The sequence below is a fragment of the Heterodontus francisci genome, chromosome 1, assembly GCF_036365525.1.
Source record: "Heterodontus francisci isolate sHetFra1 chromosome 1, sHetFra1.hap1, whole genome shotgun sequence".
Taxonomy (NCBI): Eukaryota; Metazoa; Chordata; class Chondrichthyes; order Heterodontiformes; family Heterodontidae; genus Heterodontus; species Heterodontus francisci.
The window spans coordinates 279,207,262-279,227,083 of NC_090371.1; the positions used below are offsets into that span (position 1 = coordinate 279,207,262).

Below are 19,822 nucleotides of genomic sequence, written 5' to 3' on the forward strand. Positions count from 1 at the left end.
CTGCACTAAAGGATCGTATCGCAATTAATTTGTTGATCAGGTGTCTTGTATAATAAATCCTATATATCACACAAAGCATTGCAACTTTACAGGTGCAAAGAAATCTTTTAAAGCAGAAAGAAACACACATTGATCTGGATCCTGAAATTTACACGCCAGTTATTGAATTCGAATTGACCTGAGCAATTTACAAGTGCCTGCAACAGCCTGGACTCCATAGAATATACTTAAGTCTTTGCCTTAATGGAACAGGCCACATTAGCAAGTAAACATTGCAAGTACTCTTCGGACTGCAGACTAACTATAGTTAACACCATAGGAGGCTGACTGTAGAACAAAACCAACGTCCAAGTATGTGTTTTACAACAAAAACAAGAAATGCTGGATTCACTCAGCAGGTCTGGCAGCATCTGTGGAAAGAGAAGCAGAGTTAACGTTTCGGGTCAGTGACCCTTCTTACAGTCAGCTCTGACGTCTGATTTAATGAACTGTACGAGTTTTGCACTCGCCTTTTTCTTCATTTGTGAAATCCAGTTGTAAGAATTTTAAGATAATTTTTGATTATGCTGATAACTGGCATGCAATGAATTTGAATCAAACACATTGAATGGGGTTCACATCATAGATATTGCTGCAGCTCTAGTTCCACTTCGTATCAACTGGTCTAATTTGTTCTTATCAGGGTTCCAGAGTTGTCCTTTTTAGCCAGTTTACTATGATGTTGGACATTCTAGAAGTATTCTTGAGGCACCATAAGCACAGGTATCTTCGGTTGGATGGCAAAACCCAAATCTCTGACAGGTAGAGTATATGCATACTTCAGATATCTGTATTGTGTGTATAAAACATATTACTTCACCCTAAAAAAAAAGTATTTTATTGCCTAATCCACTATTTCCTGTAAGTCTTGTATGCTTAAACAAATTGTAAGTGCATTAATTGTTACAGTTATGACTGTAAATTATCCAGGGCAGACACCATCCAATGTGGGTGGGAATCTGGCAGTAGCCGGGAGCCCATTGGTCAGTTACAGTGTCAGTCTTGGCCTTGGTGGCAGATGCTCAGTTCAAACCTTTGGGTCATTCAGTGACAAGGCGGGCAAGAAAAGGATAAAAAGGGAAGGAGGGGAGGGACTTATTCGGTTCTGTTCATAATCAAACCCAGGTGAGAGATTGAAATAGTTTATTCTTCAAATGTTAAATCGGTTGAATTATTAAACCAAAGCAGAAGTGACACAGCGTAAGTAAGTTTTTGCCAGACGATGATTGTGAGAGACAAGTTTCCCCATCAGAATGCTTCAAAGCATTTTTTTGGCTCAGCAATGAGTTTTGTTTTTCAACAAACTTTACAATCAGTCTAATTCACAAGCAGGTAACTCTCAACCAGATTTATAATTGATGCATCACCAGCACCTAAATGGCCAAAGTGGCAAGTTATTTAATTGAATGAATGGTGTCCCACTTAAGCTTTTAGCAAAATATACAGGTGGAAGTGAAAATACTGATAATACAGCATTGATTCTTCCACATAAACTCACCATCTACCCTTAAAATTACCTGATTGCTTTAAATTTCCTTGAAGACATGAGTTGATGCAGAACCTGTATAGTAAATCATGATATAGTTAAATTACCAGTGATAAAAAAAACTTTTAATTAAGACTGTACTTGTAAATATTGATCTCAAAGCTGTAACAAATATCTTTAGATTTAAAATGCTAGGAACGTTTGGGTTAGCAAATATACATCGGAACAAGAAAACTGCTATCCAGTAACTTTTGAATTACAGTAGATCTTATTAGGCAGGTAGAGGTCATGCCAAGTTGATACTCCAAGTTGATCTTTATTTTACTAATAATTACATTGAAGAATGCATTTTTTAGATGTGCTATAATCACATGATTCCTTGCCAAAATAAAAACTTTTCAGTCTTTTTTTGTTTTTGGCCACTAATTTTCAGACCTTTTGGTCTTTGGCCACTCTCACTCCTGACCTTTTCAAGGCATGGATTTCTTGATGTTCCAAGTTGAGACAATATATGAAGAGTCTGGTGCATGGTGAAAGAAGCCTCAACCTCCTGAAAGATGTTTTGATATTTTGCATTTTTTCAAATGACCCCATTCGATAATTTCGATTCAAAATATGTTCATATTTCACTGCTGGTCTTTTATTTTCTACCAGCTTTAAATTGCAGACCTCCATTTGAAGTGATGTTTGCTGACTTAGTACTTTGACCTTTTTAATTCTGTATGGAAGGGATTAATTTTTATGGACAGAGCTTGTATTTTTAGTTGTTATCAATTTACATGTGACTCTTTAACTGACTTTCTTTTTCAGAATCCACTTGATAGATCAGTTTAATACAGATATGGATATTTTTGTTTTCCTGTTATCAACCAAAGCCGGAGGCCTGGGTATAAACCTCACCTCAGCAAACATTGTCATCCTTCATGATATCGACTGCAATCCCTATAATGATAAACAAGCAGAAGATCGATGTCACAGAGTAGGACAGAAAAAGTAAGATGAGAAATTAATGTTCACTCTTCCTAAAGTCTAGATGTTGTGAGAAACGCTTGTTTCAAAGCAACCTAGGAGCACAATATTTTGGCTTTCCAGTGCAGTGTTAGGGCGGTGGTTCATTCCTGTGATTCTCCATATGCAGACTATCTGAGATATCAAAGTATTTCTTCAAAGGGGGATTCTGAGGCAGTTAACCCGTACTGCTTTTGCATGTTTTCCGGTAGTCCGTTTGAGAGCCATTGCCAGAGGTGTGGAAACTGAGTGGCTGCCTGCTTTCAGAAGGGTCTAGTATGAGTGGAAAGGTAAAAGTCACTAGTTCTTGCATCTGAATTTTCCACAATTCTGATAGTTTAGCAGTAAAAAGTTTATGTTCGGGTTATGAGTAGAATTTTTTTTTATTCTGTTACAAATTTCTTTTTGTAAAGGATTGATCAGAGCAGGAATTTTATATTTGATGTCCACTCAGTTGCATATCACCAGAGTCTGTGGGCTGTATTTAAAGCTGTAGAGTATCTCCTTCCACAGGGAACTGCATAGGATGGTCTGAAGTTCCTTAATATTTTCATATCCCTTTAATACTTTAGATTCTTTTTTTTTTTCCTTTTTCCCCCCCCCCCCGCCCGATTCACTACAGTTTATGCTGGATGATTCTTCCCTCCTCCTCAGTTAATGTAGGCACTTTGCTTCTCCCCTAATCGAATTCAAGTTGCACTCCTCTCAGCTCCTGCAATTTTATGCTAATAATATTCTATCCCCTTTTCCTCTCCAGTTTCATTGTCCTCCATCACCATCAGCACCACCCCATTCTGTCAGGAGCTGCTCTTGCCCATTCCTTGTTTCTCTATCCAGTGAGAGAAATAAAGAACAGGCTCAAGGGTCTATTCAAACTAGTTTATAATTTGTACGCTTTTATTTGTACTTAGGACTGGAATAGACTTTCCATAATTAACACTCATAACTTTTTTTGCCACTAGAGATGCAAGAAAAGGGTGGGAAAGGTAGTGAGTGGATTAATGGCATTTTTATACTGAATCAAGAGCTACAGTAATTTCAACTGTTTTCACTTTGTCAATCTGAACTCAACTGTATGCATAAAAGTTGAACAATGATCTGATACTCAGCACTTTATTAAAATTTAAATTTGAAGAACAATGTCAGTTTGCCAAAGGTTGTACTTTAGATGCTCGCTCTATTGGAAGACTTCACAACAGCTACTTCTATCCTGCAATTGTACTGTCTCACTGCACATCTGCCCATGTTTCTGATTGATGCTGTGAACGACACTTGCAGTAGTGCCAAAACAGCGCAATGTAAATGGCAGTAATCTTGCAATACAAAAATCTGGGGCTGAATTTGATGTGCCCCTCGACTTTGGGGGTCATGGCGAGGTTGGGGGGGGGGCCCATAAAATTCTGCTGGGAACAGCCTGCCTCGAGCCCCGACGTCAACAAGGCCCGCCCCGGTATTAGCGGCGGCAAGGCCTCTGTGTGGCCTCCTCTGCCACGTGGTGGCGGGCGGCCTTCATCTAAATAGTTAAATGAGAATTAATGAAATGCAAATTAACTCACCTGCCGACAGCGGCCGTCCCACGCTGATTCACGCACCTTCAGAACTCTGTTGGAGTTCCAAGGTGAGACACTGGTGGGGAGGAATAAAATTATCAGGGCAGGAGGGGTGGGGGCGTTGGAAAAACTCTTTTTATTGTCTGTGGGGATGGTGGGAAGGGGTTGAAGGGCAAATGTGAAGGTTAGTGGTGGGGGTGGAAATTTCGGGTCAGGCATAAAATAAGTTTTGTGAATGTAGGGCAATGCAAAGATCATTTGGGGGTGGGAAAAGGGTCTCCATCTCCTAATTATTTAAAAAAAAATTAAGTCTAATACACCTTTAAAAATTTATATCTTTGCTAAGGGCTTGAAGCCCTTTAAAAATGGCACCTGCGTCATTGGGGAAGCCACTCCACCCCCTGCATTTAAATCAGCCCCTGTGCTTAATATCGCGGGGGCTGTGCAGCGGCACTTCCGTGTCAGAAGGCTGCCGCTTTCACAGCGTGCCGCCTCACTGATAATAAAATTCAGCCCCCGACCTCTTGAAGGCCATTATGGGATTAATCAATTGATTACTGTGCTACAAAGTAACATTGAAATTGGGAACAGGATTGTCTGCCTCAGTTTTGCTTGGTTGCCCCTGGTTTACTGAGTTGAGCTTCTGGCCTATCTTGTTACAGGTTACTGAGTTGGATGATCAGCCATGATCATAATGAATGGCAGAGCAGGCTTGAAGGGCCGAATGGCCTACTCTTTTTTTTTTCTATGTTCACGGTTTAAGAGGTTAAGTTAGTGGTGGTCTGCTTGGAATATTTTCACTGGGACTTGTTCCAAGGGTTCTTTTGCACAAGAGCAGTGCACAGCAGCTTTTTTGTTTGTACCAGCAGGAGTTATAGTTGATATTCTGAGGCCTGGAGTGCAACTAAATACTAATTTCCCTAAATTGTAATCCCCTTCAGATGTACCCTTGATATACTTTTCCTTTACAGAAACTGATATGCAGGGGGTTATATTAAAGGTTCATTTGTTCATTTTGATGCTGCCTGTTTTGTGGTAGTTATGGTATAAGCTAGTTCAGAGGTCATGAGTTACTGCATTGCTGCTTTTTTTAAACTTTGTGACAATGTATTCCAGACTGTTACCTCACTGAAGACCAATGGCCATGATTTCAGAGTTTTAAAAAATGCACACTGGTTGCATATTTTCACTCATTTTGTTTTGTTATCAATTATGTTATTAAATAGATTACACATCTCAATTTAGAGGCACATTAAACAGCCAGGGTAACTCTATAACAATTTATTGCACTTCAATTTCTAACAAGAGTAACTGCTCAGGATTCCTTTAAAGAAATTGAATTGTGTTTTGATGTGGCTTCCAACTCCTTTTCCGCACTAAATGAATGACATAAAATGTGTGGTAATTAGCATTTCAGTAAATCATGTGTTTCTCTCAGAATTAACTTTAATCCTTCCAGGCAAAATTAATGCTTTCTAGCTATTAGCACGATAAGCAGCACGTCTGAATATATGCCCCAAACCAGCTAAATACCCTAGATTCCCTCAAAATTGCAATGACGGGGAAAAGAATAGAACCTTTAGGCAACTATTTGAATATGTCTGTTCTAACACTCTGCATTATGGCCAATCTTAATAGCTCCAGCATAGGAGCAGCAAAGCATCCTAATTTTTCAGCCTAGTATTTTCTGACGTGTTTTATATGTTGATAAATGTTGTGCATCACTTTAAGAACTGAACATTATATACCTTCATCTACCTGAACTAGCCTTTGTCCTCAGTCATAGGTTCATGTAACCCAGTAACTAGATGGTTCAGAATGAAGTTTTTATAGAATTCATTTTCTAATTCATAATTGTGTTTTATTCTTATCTGAAATGATTTAAAAACTGATTTTACCCACAGACCTATCTCTTATTGTAGCACACTGAAGAATACAAATGAGATAGCTGGTGAAATTAAGCTGACTTTCACCTTACTGAGGTTTAAATTCTGAATCTACTGTGTGCTGCATTGGTTATGCAATGGTACCGAGGCACATCTGTGATTGCAAAGTAGCATCTGTTCATAAACTAAACGTCAGCTGTTAATATTCTGCCACTGCTACAGCCTTATACAATCCTAAGTAAAGAATCGAGCTTCTTGTGTCATCTGTTCAAAAGATGATAATTGAAGAGGTCACCACATGCTTATTGCTGCCTTGGATCCTTGTCCATTTTTGTTGTGTATTCCCAAAGCCCCCTCCCAAACAAGCAGTTATTGTGGGGTATATGCTACTGGGAGTTGTGTGAATTTATAATTTATTGTGGTAGACTGCTTTGTCACTACAGATTTGCCTGGGCAACTTTGTTTTCAAAATTTCTTGTGATACTGCACTTAATAACAGTGCCAATTTCAGAATTTTAATGGGGATTTCCAGTAATTCATCAGTGGAGAGATAATTACTCTGTTTTCGAGTTAGAATCCTTAATAGGAAGAAAATGTTACATTACTAAGTTCATGAGACAAGTGTTCAAAATATTTCAAGCTTCCAAATTTTAGGTCAGAGCTGTTTAATATCTGTAGTTGGGGGCTAGGTGTTCTATTAACTATAACAGATCTGTTACAAGCCAGAAGGGTTTAGCTGGAAACTGTGAAATCTCCCATGGATAGTACAGTGCTTTATCAAATCATCCATTAGTTGTAGCAGAGAGACAGACAGGTTTGTTACTAAAAGAACAAAGGGGCAGGTTAGAAGAAATGATTACACACATAGTCGTTTTTAAAACAAGATGGTTTACCACAAGTGACTATTGAAGCAGAAACAGTCACATTATTTAGAAGGATATTGAATTAGTATTTGAAAAGGAAGAAAATGAAAAGGTACAAGGAAACCCAATTGTACTTTTATTTTTGTTTGTAGGATAGTGCATGTTGTAAAATTGATCAGCAAAGGGACTATTGAAGAGTCGATGCTTAAAATTGGTGAACATAAACTGAAGCTAGAACAGGATATGATTTCAACAGAAACAGGTAAGTAATGCTGTTGAATATCCCAACAACATATTTTTCCTTTCTGCTCAATGCAAATTGTACCCCAGTTTCTAATAGTCTGCCACCCAGCAGTATCAAGAAAATATGTCTACATTTTATCAAAGTGCAACATTTGGCTGCACAGAATTGCTAAGCATGTCTCTTTCACATACTTGCTACTTATGTAAAGCTTTTTGTTCAAACTCCTTTCTCTTGGACCTCATTTCTTGCAAGAGAATATGTTATCCTGTAAAAATCCTTGCAATAATCTGACTTTTGTCCTAGAAGCTTGGACAGGATTGTAAGCCATTTCCAAGTGGTAAAAGGACAGTGTACTAATCACGTGATCCCACCAGTCCCTTCCTACTCTTCATACCCCTGTCTTTTTTTTTTGAAGTTCTGTTTTTACCCCATTCCTTTCCCTTTGCTACTGTCACAGTTTTACAGAATACCAAATACCTATGAACTAGTATTTCCAGGATTGTATTTTCTTTTTTTTTTTATTCGTTCCTGGGATGTGGGCATCGCTAGCTAGGCCAGCGTTTATTGCCCATCCCTAATTGCCCTCGAGAAGGTGGTAGTGAGCTGCCTTCTTGAACCAGTGCAGTCCATCTGGTGTAGGTACACCGACAGTGCTGTTAGGAAGGGAATTCCAAGATTTTGATCCAGCGACAGTGAATGAACGGCAATATAGTTCCAAGTCAGGGTGGTGTGTGGCTTGGAGGGGAACTTGCAGGCGGTAGTGTTCCCATGCAACTGCTGTCCTTGTCCTTCTAGATGGTAGAGGTATTTAAAACTGCTGTGGATGTTGTCAGAATTGTTTTAATGTGAATTTCTTTGTTTTTAAGGAGGTGAGGGGAGCTTTCCACTTAATATAGCAACTCTGTTGAAGACTTCATTAGGGTTGTAACAATGACTTCGCCTCTCCTACATCCTCTATAAGCATGATTGGGATAAGTCTACTGAATTCCGTGGAACACGAGCCAGAAAAGGAACCTCTGATACTGCAATTGGAAGCAGTGAAACAGTCAACGAGAGCTACAAATTATTTTTTATTGTATGTGATTAAGCAGGCCAGATTTTCATGAGAAAATGGGAGTGGGACCATTTTTGTGCAAGAAAACACACCAAAAGCAAATGTTGATGTGTATTAATATCGTGTTGCTGTAGTTCTGCATTTAGGCCACAAGTAGGCTTTACTGAAGCAATGTAAATGGTAAAGGTCTCTAGTGGTAAAACATTGGTACTACAGCAGTACAATTCAATGCTTTCTGTATTCCTTTTCCAGATATCTAACTTTACAATAATTTTCTCAGACCAGACATTTTGTTTGTTCTGATGTATTGAATTCTATTTGGCCTATGGTCCTCAATGAATTGTCTCCGATAAGGAATGTTGTGCTTATTGGAACTCTAAACTTGCTAAGAAAATATTCTAAACCTACCAGCTGTGAATTCTGTTAAATCCTTGAAGGATGAAGAGAAGTCTCTCAATTTGTGATCATTTTAATATTCATGTGGACTTCCTACCTCAAATAAGGTAAAAACTTCTTGTTGGCCCCATAAGTAAGGTTCTTTGTTTTATTAATTTTGCATTGCTTTGTGTATTAATAGTGGTAATCACCATCTCTGAAACCATATATGCTTTGTTTACCTGACCTGTTGTACTGTTAACTAACTGAAAAGGAGAAATTAAGTGCAAATAAAGATTCTGCTGTTTTGAAATATAGGTTCCAGTGCTAAAGCATTTTCTTGTGAGCACTTCCATTCAGGATCGTTAGGTATGTATCCTGTTGTTTCTTATTGCAACTTGGAATTCTCTCCAATCCCTTTATTTGGAGGAGGAGACTCATCAATCTACACTACGCCTTCAAGAAAAGCTGACGCACAGTGAGGTGACCTGTCTGTCCCTCACTTCTGCTTATTCATATCCTAACTTGGAAGCTGTCCTTCAGTCATACTCCATCGGCAACAGGTGTGTTCCTGATGTCTCGTGAATAGAGTCATTTACAACACAGATACCCCAGCCCCTCTGCTCCTGCACTTCCTTTAGAATTGTACCCTTTGTATTGCCTCTTCTCATTCTCCTACCAAAATGTGTCACTTCACACTTTTCTGCATTAAATTTCATCTGCCACTTGTCTGCCCATGTCACCAGCCTGTCTGTCGTTTTGAAGTCTGGCATTATCCTCTTCACCGTTCACAATATTTCCAAGTTTTGTGTCATCTGCAAATTTTTAAATTGTGCTCTGCACACACAAGGCTGAGTCATTAATATAGGTCAATAATAGGTAAACAGTGTTCCCAGTGCCGACGACTGTGGAACCCGACCGTATACCGTCCTCCAGTCTGCAAAACAACTGTTCACTGCTGTCTGTTTCCCATCACTCAGCCAGTTTGTCTCCATGCTGCTACCGTTCCCTTTATTCCATTGGCTCTAACTTTGCCAGCAAACCTGTTATGTGGCACTTTATCAAACACCTTTTGGGAGTCCATATAGACCACATCAACTGCATTACCCTCATCAGCCTTCTCTGTTAGCTCATCAAAAAAAACTCAATCAAGTTGGATAAACATTATTTGCCCTTAACAAATCCATGCTGACTTTCCTTAATTAATCTGTACTTGTCCAAGTGCCTGTTAATTTTGTCCCAGATTATTGTTTGAGAGTTTTCCCACTACAGAGGTTAAGATGGTTGGCCTGTAGTTGCTGGGCTTATCCTTACAACCCTTTTTTTGAACAAGGATATAACATTTTAAATTCTCCAGTCCTCTGGCATGACCTCTGTATCAAAGGACAGTTGGAAGATTATGGCTAATACCGCTGCAATTTCCACACTTACTTCCCTCAACATCCTTGGATGCAGATGTCTTCTGAACCTTAAGTACAGCCAGCCTTTCTAATACCAACTCTTTTTTTCAATTTTTAACCCATGCAGTACCTCCTCATTCACTGACTCTGGTAGCATCTTCCTTGGTAAAGACAGATTTAGGGGCGGCGCAGTGGTTAGCACCACAGCCTCACAGCTCCAGGGACCTGGGTTCAATTCTGAGAACTGCCGGTGCAGAGTTTGCAAGTTCTCCCTCTGTGAATATTTCGCCGGGTGCTCCGGTTTCCTCCCACAGCCAAAGACTTGCAGGTTGATAGGTAAATTGCCCGTTGTAAATTGCCCCTAGTGTAGGTAGGTGGTAGGGAAGATGGGATTACTGCAGGGTTAGTATAAATGGGTGGTTGTTGGTCGGCACAGACTCAGTGGGCCGAAGGGCCTGTTTCAGTGCTATATCTCTAAATAAACAAAATAAATAGATGCAAAGTACTCATTTCCTACCTCAGTCATGCCCTCTGTCTCATAGAAACATAGAAAATAGGAGCAGGAGTAGGCTATTCGGCCCTTCAGGCCTGCTCCGCCATTCATTATGATCATGGCTGATCATCCAATTCAGTAACCTGTTCCTGCTTTCGCCCCCATATCCTTTGATCCCTTTAAACCCAAGAGCGATATCTAACTCCTTCTTGAAAACATAATGTTTTGGCCTCAACTGCTTTCTGCGGTAGCGAATTCCACAGGTTCACCACACTCTGGGTGAAGAAATTTCTCTTCATCTCCGTTCTGAATGGTTTACCCCATATTCTTAGACTATGACCCCTGGTTCTGGACTCCCCCACCATCGGGAACATCCTTCCAGCAACTACCCTGTCAAGTCTTAGAATTTTATAGATTTCTAGAGATCCCCCCTTCACTCTTCTGAACTCCAGCGAATATAATCCTAACCGACTAAATCTCTCCTCATACATCAGTTCTGCCATCCCAGGAATCCGTCTAGTAAACCTTCGCTGTACTCCCTCTATAGCAAGAACATCCTTCCTCAAATAAGGAGACTAAAACTGCACACAGTATTCCAGGTGTGGCCTCATCAAGGCCCTGTATAATTGCAGCAAGACATCCTTGCTCCTGTACTCGAATCCTCTCGCTATGAAGGCCAACATACCATTTGCCTTTTTTACCGCCTGTTGCACCTGCATGCTTACCTTCAGCAACTGGTGTACGAGAACACCCAGGTCTCGTTGCATACTCCCCTCCCCCAGTCCACAGCCGTTCAGATAATCTGCCTTCATATTTTTGCTACCAAAGTGGACATTCATTCTTTTCTTTGGCCTCCTTATCTCGATAGACAATGGATACGCGCCTGGAGGTGGTCAGTGGTTTGTGAAGCAGCGCCTGGAGTGGCTATAAAGGTCAATTCTAGAGTGACAGGCTCTTCCACAGGTGCTGCCGAGAAATTTGTTTGTCGGGGCTGTTGCACAGTTGGCTCTCCCCTTGCGCCTCTGTCTTTTTTCCTGCCAACTACTAAGTCTCTTCGACTCGCCACATTTTAGCCCCGTCTTTATGGCTGCCCGCCAGCTCTGGCGAACGCTGGCAACTGACTCCCACGACTTGTGATCCATGTCACAGGATTTCATGTCGCGTTTGCAGACGTCTTTAAAGCGGAGACATGGATGGCCGGTGGGTCTGATACCAGTGGCAAGCTCCCTGTACAATGTGTCTTTGGGGATCCTGCTGTCTTCCATGCGCCTCGCATGGCCAAGCCATCTCAAGCGCCGCTGACTCAGTAGTGTGTACAAGCTGGGGATGTTGGCCGCCTCGAGGACTTCTGTGTTGGAGATACGGTCCTGCCACCTGATGCCAAGTATTCTCCGGAGGCAGCGAAGATGGAATGAATTGAGACGTCGCTCTTGGCTGACATACGTTGTCCAGGCCTCGCTGCCATAGAGCAAGGTACTGAGGACACAGGCCTGATACACTCGGACTTTTGTGTTCCATGTCAGTGCGCCATTTTCCCACACTCTCTTGGCCAGTCTGGACATAGCAGTGGAAGCCTTTCCCATGCGCTTGTTGATTTCTGCACCTACGGCAAAAGTGCGAAGAAAAATGCAGACTGGTTTCAATCTCATAATGAAGAGCTGGAACCTGTCATAGCCGCTAAGCGCATTGCGCTGTTGAACTGCAAGAAAGCCCCCAGCGATTTAACATCCGCAGCACTTAAAGCAGCCAGAAGCACTGCACAAAGAACAGCCAGGCGCTGCGCAAACGACTACTGGCAACACCTATGCAGTCATATTCAGCTGGCCTCTGACACCGGAAACATCAGAGGAATGTATGATGGCATGAAGAGAGCTCTTGGGCCAACCATCAAGAAGATCGCCCCCCTCAAATCTAAATCAGGGGACGTAATCACTGACCGACACAAACAAATGGACCGCTGGGTTGAGCACGACCTAGAACTGTACTCCAGGGAGAATGCTGTCACTGAGACTGCCCTCAATGCAGCCCAGCCTCTACCAGTCATGGATGAGCTGGACATACAGCCAAGCAAATCGGAACTCAGTGATGCCATTGATTCTCTTGCCAGCGGAAAAGCCCCTGGGAAGGACAGCATTATCCCTGAAATAATCAAGAGTGCCAAGCGTGCTATACTCTCAGCGCGACATGAACTGCTATGCCTGTGCTGGGATGAGGGAGCAATACCCCAGGACATGCGCGATGCCAATATCATCACCCTCTATAAAAACAAAGGTGACCGCGGTGACTGCAACAACTACCGTGGTATCTCCCTTCTCAGCATAGTGGGGAAAGTCTTTGCTCGAGTCGCTCTGAACAGGCTCAAGAAGCTGGCCGAGCGCGTCTACCCTGAGGCACAGTGTGGCTTTCGTGCAGAGAGATTGACCGTTGACATGCTCTTCTCCCTTCGTCAGATACAGGAGAAATGCCGTGAACAACAGATGCCCCTCTACGTTGCTTTCATTGATCTCACCAAAGCCTTTGCCTCGTCAGCAGACGTGGTCTCTTCAGACTACTAGAAAAGATTGGATGCCCACCAAAGCTACTAAGTATCATCACCTCATTCCATGACAATATGAAAGGCACAATTCAACATGGTGGCTCCTCATCAGAGCCCTTTCCTATCCTGAGTGTCGTGAAACAGGGCTGTGTTCTCGCACCCACACTTTTTGGGATTTTCTTCTCCCTGCTGCTTTCACATGCGTTCAATTCTTCAGAAGAAGGAATTTTCCTCCACTCAAGATCAGGGGGCAGGTTGATCAACCTTGCCCATCTAAGAGCGAAGTCCAAAGTATGGAAAGTCCTCATCAGGGAACTCCTCTTTGCTGACGATGCTGCTTTAACATCTCACACTGAAGAGTGCCTGCAGAGTCTCATCGACAGGTTTGCGGCTGCCTGCAATGAATTTGGCCTAACCATCAGCCTCAAGAAAACGAACATCATGGGGCAGGACGTCAGAAATGCTCCATCCATCAATATTGGCGACCACGGTCTGGAAGTGATTCAAGAGTTCACCTACCTAGGCTCAACTATCGCCAGTAACCTGTCTCTTCCACTGCTATGTCCAGACTGGCCAAGAGAGTGTGGGAAAATGGTGCACTGACACGGAACACAAAAGTCCAAGTGTATCAGGCCTGTGTCCTCAGTACCTTGCTCTATGGCAGCGAGGCCTGGACAACGTATGTCAAAGTGAACAACCTCACATTTATCCACATTATACTGCATCGGCTGTGCATTTGCCCTCTCACTCAACTTGTCCAAATCACCCTGAAGTGCCTCTGTATCCTCCTCACAACTCACCCTCCCACCCAGTATTGTGCCATCTGCAAATCTGGAGATATTACATCTAGTTCCGTCATCTAAATCATCAATACATATTGTGAATAGCCGGGGTCCTAGCACCGATCCCTGCAGTACCGCACTAGTCACTGACTGCCATTCAGTAAAAGACCCATTTATTCCTACTCCTTGTCTCCTGTCCACCAACCAATTTTCCATCCATCACAACACACTGCCCCCAATCCCATGCGCTTTAATTTTACACGCTAATCTCTTATGTGGGACTTTGTCGAAAGCCTTCTGAAAGTCCAAATAAACCACATCCACTGACCTCCCCCCATCAACGCCACTAGTTACATCCTTGAAGAATTCTAGTAGATCTGTCAAGCATGACTTCCTCTTAGCAAATCCATGCCGACTCTGTCCGATTCCACCGCTGCTCTCCTTGCGTAGATCCCTGATTTGGTCCTATCCCCTCCTCTTATTACCCTTCTACTTTTCTTTTCTTTTTTCTTTTGGGCCTCCTTATCTCGAGAGACAATGGATACGCGCGTGGAGGTGGTCAGTGGTTTGTGAAGCAGCGCCTGGAGTGGCTATAAAGGCCAATTCTGGAGTGACAGGTTCTTCCACAGGTGCTGCAGAGAAATTTGTTTGTTGGGGCTGTTGCACAGTTGGCTCTCCCCTTGCGCCTCTGTCTTTTTTCCTGCCAACTACTAAGTCTCTTCGACTCGCCACAATTTAGCCCTGTCTTTATGGCTGCCCGCCAGCTCTGGCGAATGCTGGCAACTGACTCCCACGACTTGTGATCAATGTCACACGATTTCATGTCGCGTTTGCAGACGTCTTTATAACGGAGACATGGACGGCCGGTGGGTCTGATACCAGTGGCGAGCTCGCTGTACAATGTGTCTTTGGGGATCCTGCCATCTTCCATGCGGCTCACATGGCCAAGCCATCTCAAGCGCCGCTGACTCAGTAGTGTGTATAAGCTGGGGGTGTTGGCCGCTTCAAGGACTTCTGTGTTGGAGATATAGTCCTGCCACCTGATGCCAAGTATTCTCCGAAGGCAGCGAAGATGGAATGAATTGAGACGTCGCTCTTGGCTGGCATACGTTGTCCAGGCCTCGCTGCCGTAGAGCAAGGTACTGAGGACACAGGCCTGATACACTCGGACTTTTGTGTTCCGTGTCAGTGCGCCATTTTCCCACACTCTCTTGGCCAGTCTGGACATAGCAGTGGAAGCCTTACCCATGCGCTTGTTGATTTCTGCATCTAGAGACAGGTTACTGGTGATAGTTGAGCCTAGGTAGGTGAACTCTTGAACCACTTCCAGAGCGTGGTCGCCAATATTGATGGATGGAGCATTTCTGACATCCTGCCCCATGATGTTCGTTTTCTTGAGGCTGATGGTTAGGCCAAATTCATTGCAGGCAGACGCAAACCTGTCGATGAGACTCTGCAGGCATTCTTCAGTGTGAGATGTTAAAGCAGCATCGTCAGCAAAGAGGAGTTCTCTGATGAGGACTTTCCATACTTTGGACTTCGCTCTTAGACGGGCAAGGTTGAACAACCTGCCCCCTGATCTTGTGTGGAGGAAAATTCCTTCTTCAGAGGATTTGAACGCATGTGAAAGCAGCAGGGAGAAGAAAATCCCAAAAAGTGTGGGTGCGAGAACACAGCCCTGTTTCACTCCACTCAGGATAGGAAAGGGCTCTGATGAGGAGCCACCATGTTGAATTGTGCCTTTCATATTGTCATGGAATGAGGTGATGATACTTAGTAGCTTTGGTGGACATCCGATCTTTTCTAGTAGTCTGAAGAGACCACGTCTGCTGACGAGGTCAAAGGCTTTGGTGAGATCAATGAAAGCAATGTAGAGGGGCATCTGTTGTTCACGGCATTTCTCCTGTATCTGACGAAGGGAGAACAGCATGTCAATAGTCGATCTCTCTGCACGAAAGCCACACTGTGCCTCAGGGTAGACGCGCTCGGCCAGCTTCTGGAGCCTGTTCAGAGCGACTCGAGCAAAGACTTTCCCCACTATGCTGAGCAGGGAGATTCCACGGTAGTTGTTGCAGTCACCGCGGTCACCTTTGTTTTTATAGAGGGTGATGATGTTGGCATCGCGCATGTCCTGGGGTACTGCTCCCTCGTCCCAGCACAGGCATAGCAGTTCATGTAGTGCTGAGAGTATAGCAGGCTTGGCACTCTTGATTATTTCAGGGGTAATGCTGTCCTTCCCAGGGGCTTTTCCGCTGGCTAGGGAATCAATGGCATCACTGAGTTCCGATTTGGTTGGCTGTATGTCCAGCTCATCCATGACTGGTAGAGGCTGGGCTGCATTGAGGGCAGTCTCAGTGACAGCATTCTCCCTGGAGTACAGTTCTAGGTAGTGCTCAACCCAGCGGTCCATCTGTTTGCGTTGGTCAGTGATTATGTCCCCCGATTTAGATTTGAGGGGGGTGATCTTCTTGATGGTTGGCCCAAGAGCTCTCTTCATGCCATCATACATTCCTCTGATGTTTCCGGTGTCTGAGGCCAGCTGAATATGACTGCATAGGTGTTGCCAGTAGTCGTTTGCGCAACGCCTAGCTGTTCTTTGTGCAGTACTTCTGGCTGCTTTAAGTGCTGCGGATGTTAAATCGCTGGGGGCTTTCTTGTAGTTCAAAAGTGCAATGCGCTTAGCGGCTATGACAGGTTCCAGCTCTTCATTATGAGATTGAAACCAGTCTGCATTTCTCTTCGCACTTTTGCCGTAGGTGGTCAAAGCTGACTCATAGATGGCGTCTCTGATGTGGGCCCACTTGGTCTCAGCATCCCCTGTGGGAGTGTTTTGAAGGGCTGTTACAAGTGAATTTAGAAATTTTTGTAACAGCTGTGGGTGAGAAATTCTGCTCGTGTTGATGCGCGGGTGGCCCTTCTGCTTGGAATGATGCAACTTCTTTGGTCTGAGTCTAACCTTGCTGCACACCAGGGAGTGGTCGGTGTCGCAGTCCGCACTGTGGAAGCTGCGTGTGATTTGAACACTGTTTAAGGCGGCTCGCCTTGTGACAATGAGGTCTAGCTGGTGCCAACGACGTGATCTTGGGTGCCTCCATGAAACCTGGTGACAGGGTTTAGTGTGAAAGAACGAGTTGGTGATGCAGAGGTTATGATAGGTACACAACTCAAGCAGTCTCTGCCCGTTCTCATTCATCCTTCCAACGCCATAGCGCCCAAGGCAGGAGGGCCATGAGTCATGGTCGGCCCCAACCCTGGCATTAAAGTCCCCCAGCAGGAATAGGTGTTCGGTGTTGGGGATGCTGCTAATGATGTTATGGAGTTGTTCATAGAACTGGTCTTTAGCTTCAGGTGCGGAACAGAGTGTTGGAGCATAGATGCTGAGTAGGTGTACTGGACCAGAGGTGGTGAGCAGTCGGATGGACAGTATGCGTTCCGAGCCATTTGAGGGAGGCTCTATCATGCTGAGCAAGGAGTTTCTGATGGCGAAGCCCACTCCATGCTGTCTTGGTTCTTCAGGATCCCTGCCCTGCCAGAAGAAGGTGTAGTCTTGCTCTGTGAGAGAGCCACTCGCGGGGAGGCGAGTCTCCTGAAGTGCTGCAATGTCCACATTGAGTCTACTGAGCTCGTTGTTAATGATGGCGGTCTTCCGAGAATCGTTGATTTGTGTAAGGTCTTCCGACAGGCCAGGACACATAGTTCTGACGTTCCAGCTTGCAAAGCGAAGGGCTGGTACCTTCTTTCCTTTTTTCATGTTGTTTGGTGCGGTGTATCAGTCCACCTTTCGGGCAATGACCCTGAGCTCCAAGCACCCATTGAAGCAGGCAGACTGTGGCGGGACAGAACCTTATTGACCGGGGGCTGCCCGGTTTGAGGCGGGCGGTAGCTGTCCAGTGAGGTGCAATGACCTCTCCCACCGACAAAGGCAACCCGTGGCGCCCAGTTTCTACGCCAATTTATCTGGACTTATAACCCGTAACTGCTGCCTTCCGTGTTGTTTCAGTCGCTGTGAGGCAACTATGGAGTGACCTCTCCATGGCGCATGCCTGGGCAAATTTATGGAGGTTGAGAGTTGCCCAGTCGTCAAAACCCCCCTCTCGGCCTTTCTGGTGGGGTCCAAAGGAGTGCAGGACACGACGTTTGGCACCAGTATGGCTGCAGGAACTGCCGGAAACATGCCAAAGGTGACACATGACCGCCTACGGGGTTCCGCTCCGGATTTTCTGTTAGGGTTTACTCCCTTAGCCTTGGTCTCTCCCGAGACGCCCACAAGGCAGTGGGGTTGTTGGGGCCCCTACACAGGTGTAGTATATATAGACTTCTAAAAAGTGATTGATAAAGTGCCACATAATAGACTTGCCAACAAAGTTGAAGTTTTAGGAATAAAAGGGACAGTGGCAGCACAGAAACAGAACTGGCTAAGTGACAGGAAAGAAGGTGGTGGTGAACTATTGTTTTTCCTGAAATAAAAACACTTCTACTATTTATATGTCTATAGAAGACTCCTGCCTTCCCTTTTATTTTAGCTGCCATTCTCTTATTCCCTGTCTTTGCTTCTCTTGTTTCCTTTTCACTTCCCCTCTTAACTTTCTACATTCAACCTGGTTTGTTCTTGTATGATCAACCTGACATCTGTGTCATACAGACTCCCAGTGACGATGAAGGAACGGCGATATAGTTCAAAGTCAGGATGGTGTGTGGCTTGGAGGGGAACTTGCAGGTGGTGGTGTTGCATGCATCTGCTGCCCTTGTCCTTCTCGGTGGCGGATTTGGAAGGTGCTGTACGCACTGCTACCACTGTGCATCAGTGGTGAAAGAAGTGAATGTTGAAGGTGGTGAATGGGGGTGCCAGTCAAGTGGGCTGCTTTGTCCTGGATGGTGTCAAGCTTCTTGAGTGTTGTTGGAGCTGTACCCATCCAGGCAAATGGAGAGTATTCCCCAACACTCCTGGCTTGTTCCATGTAGATGAACAGGCATTGGGGAGACAGGAGGTGAGTTACTGCAGAATTCCCAGCCTTTGACCTCTTGTAGCCACAGCGTTTATGTGGCTGGTCTAGTTCAGTTTCTCGTCAATGGTAACCACTGGCCCGCACTTGCCCCCCCTCCCCCCGCCCACCTCAGGATGTTGGTAGCAGGGGATTAAGTGATGATAATGCCATTGGATATCAAGGGGCGATGGTTAGATTTTCTCTTGTTTGAGATAGTCATTGCCTGGCACTTGTGTGGTGCGAATGTTTCTTGCCACTTATCAGTCCAAGCCTGGATTTTGTCCAGGTCTGGCTGCATCTGGACATGGACTGCTTCAGTATCAGAGGATGCCCACAAAGATCTAGCAATCTCTGTGGTGTAGGTTTCCTCTTTCCTGAATGTAGTTGAAATGTGGCACCAAGTCCAGGAGATCGCCAGGTGTCCAGCAGCAGCAATGTCAGCAAGCAGGTGAGCAGCCCATACACTGAAGTATTCACACACAGCAAACCAGGAAGTTAAAACTACTGAATCCTTATATCAATGACTTAGATGAGGAAGCGATGACCTGGTAGCTAAATTTGAAGATGACACAAGACAGGTAGGAAAGTATGTTGTGAAGAGGACATAAGGAGCTTGTAGACCAATATAGATAGGTTGAGTGGGCAACAATCTGGCAGATGGGGTTTGATGTGGGAAAACGTGAAGTTGTTCACTTTGGCAGGAAGAATTAAAAAGCAGGGTATTACTTAAGTGGAGAACGACTGCAGAATCCCGAGGTGCAGAGGGATTTAGGTGTTCTGGTGCATGAGTCACAAAAAGTTACAGGTACAGCAAGTAAAAAGGCCAATGGAATGCTGTCCTTTATTACGAGAGGAATTGAAAATAAAAGTAAGGATGTTATGCTTCAGTTATACAGGGCATTGGTGAGACCACATCTCAAATACTATATGCAGTTTTGGTCTCTTTATTTAAGGAAGGATGTGAATGCGTTGGAGGCAGTTCAGAGGAGGTTTACTAGATTGATACCTGGAATGAACAGGTTGGCTTATGAGGAAAGGTTGGACAGACTGGTCTTGTATTCACTGGAGTTTAAAAGAGTGAGGGGAGACTTGATTGAAGTATATAAGATCCTGAATGGTCT

General features: G+C 44.1%; 1 protein-coding gene across 1 annotated transcript in view; it reads left to right on the forward strand.

The window, feature by feature from the left end:
• The window catches only part of LOC137376971 (SWI/SNF-related matrix-associated actin-dependent regulator of chromatin subfamily A containing DEAD/H box 1-like), a 133,593-nt gene extending 124,771 nt beyond the window's left edge, over positions 1 to 8,822 (forward strand). The window contains exons 20-23 of the mRNA XM_068046001.1: positions 683 to 801; positions 2,336 to 2,518; positions 6,985 to 7,094; positions 7,943 to 8,822. Coding sequence (XP_067902102.1) covers positions 683 to 801; positions 2,336 to 2,518; positions 6,985 to 7,094; positions 7,943 to 8,004 — 474 coding nt within the window. The 3' untranslated portion in view covers positions 8,005 to 8,822. The remainder of the gene's footprint in view (positions 1 to 682; positions 802 to 2,335; positions 2,519 to 6,984; positions 7,095 to 7,942) is intronic.
• The last annotated feature ends 11,000 nt before the right edge of the window (positions 8,823 to 19,822 follow it).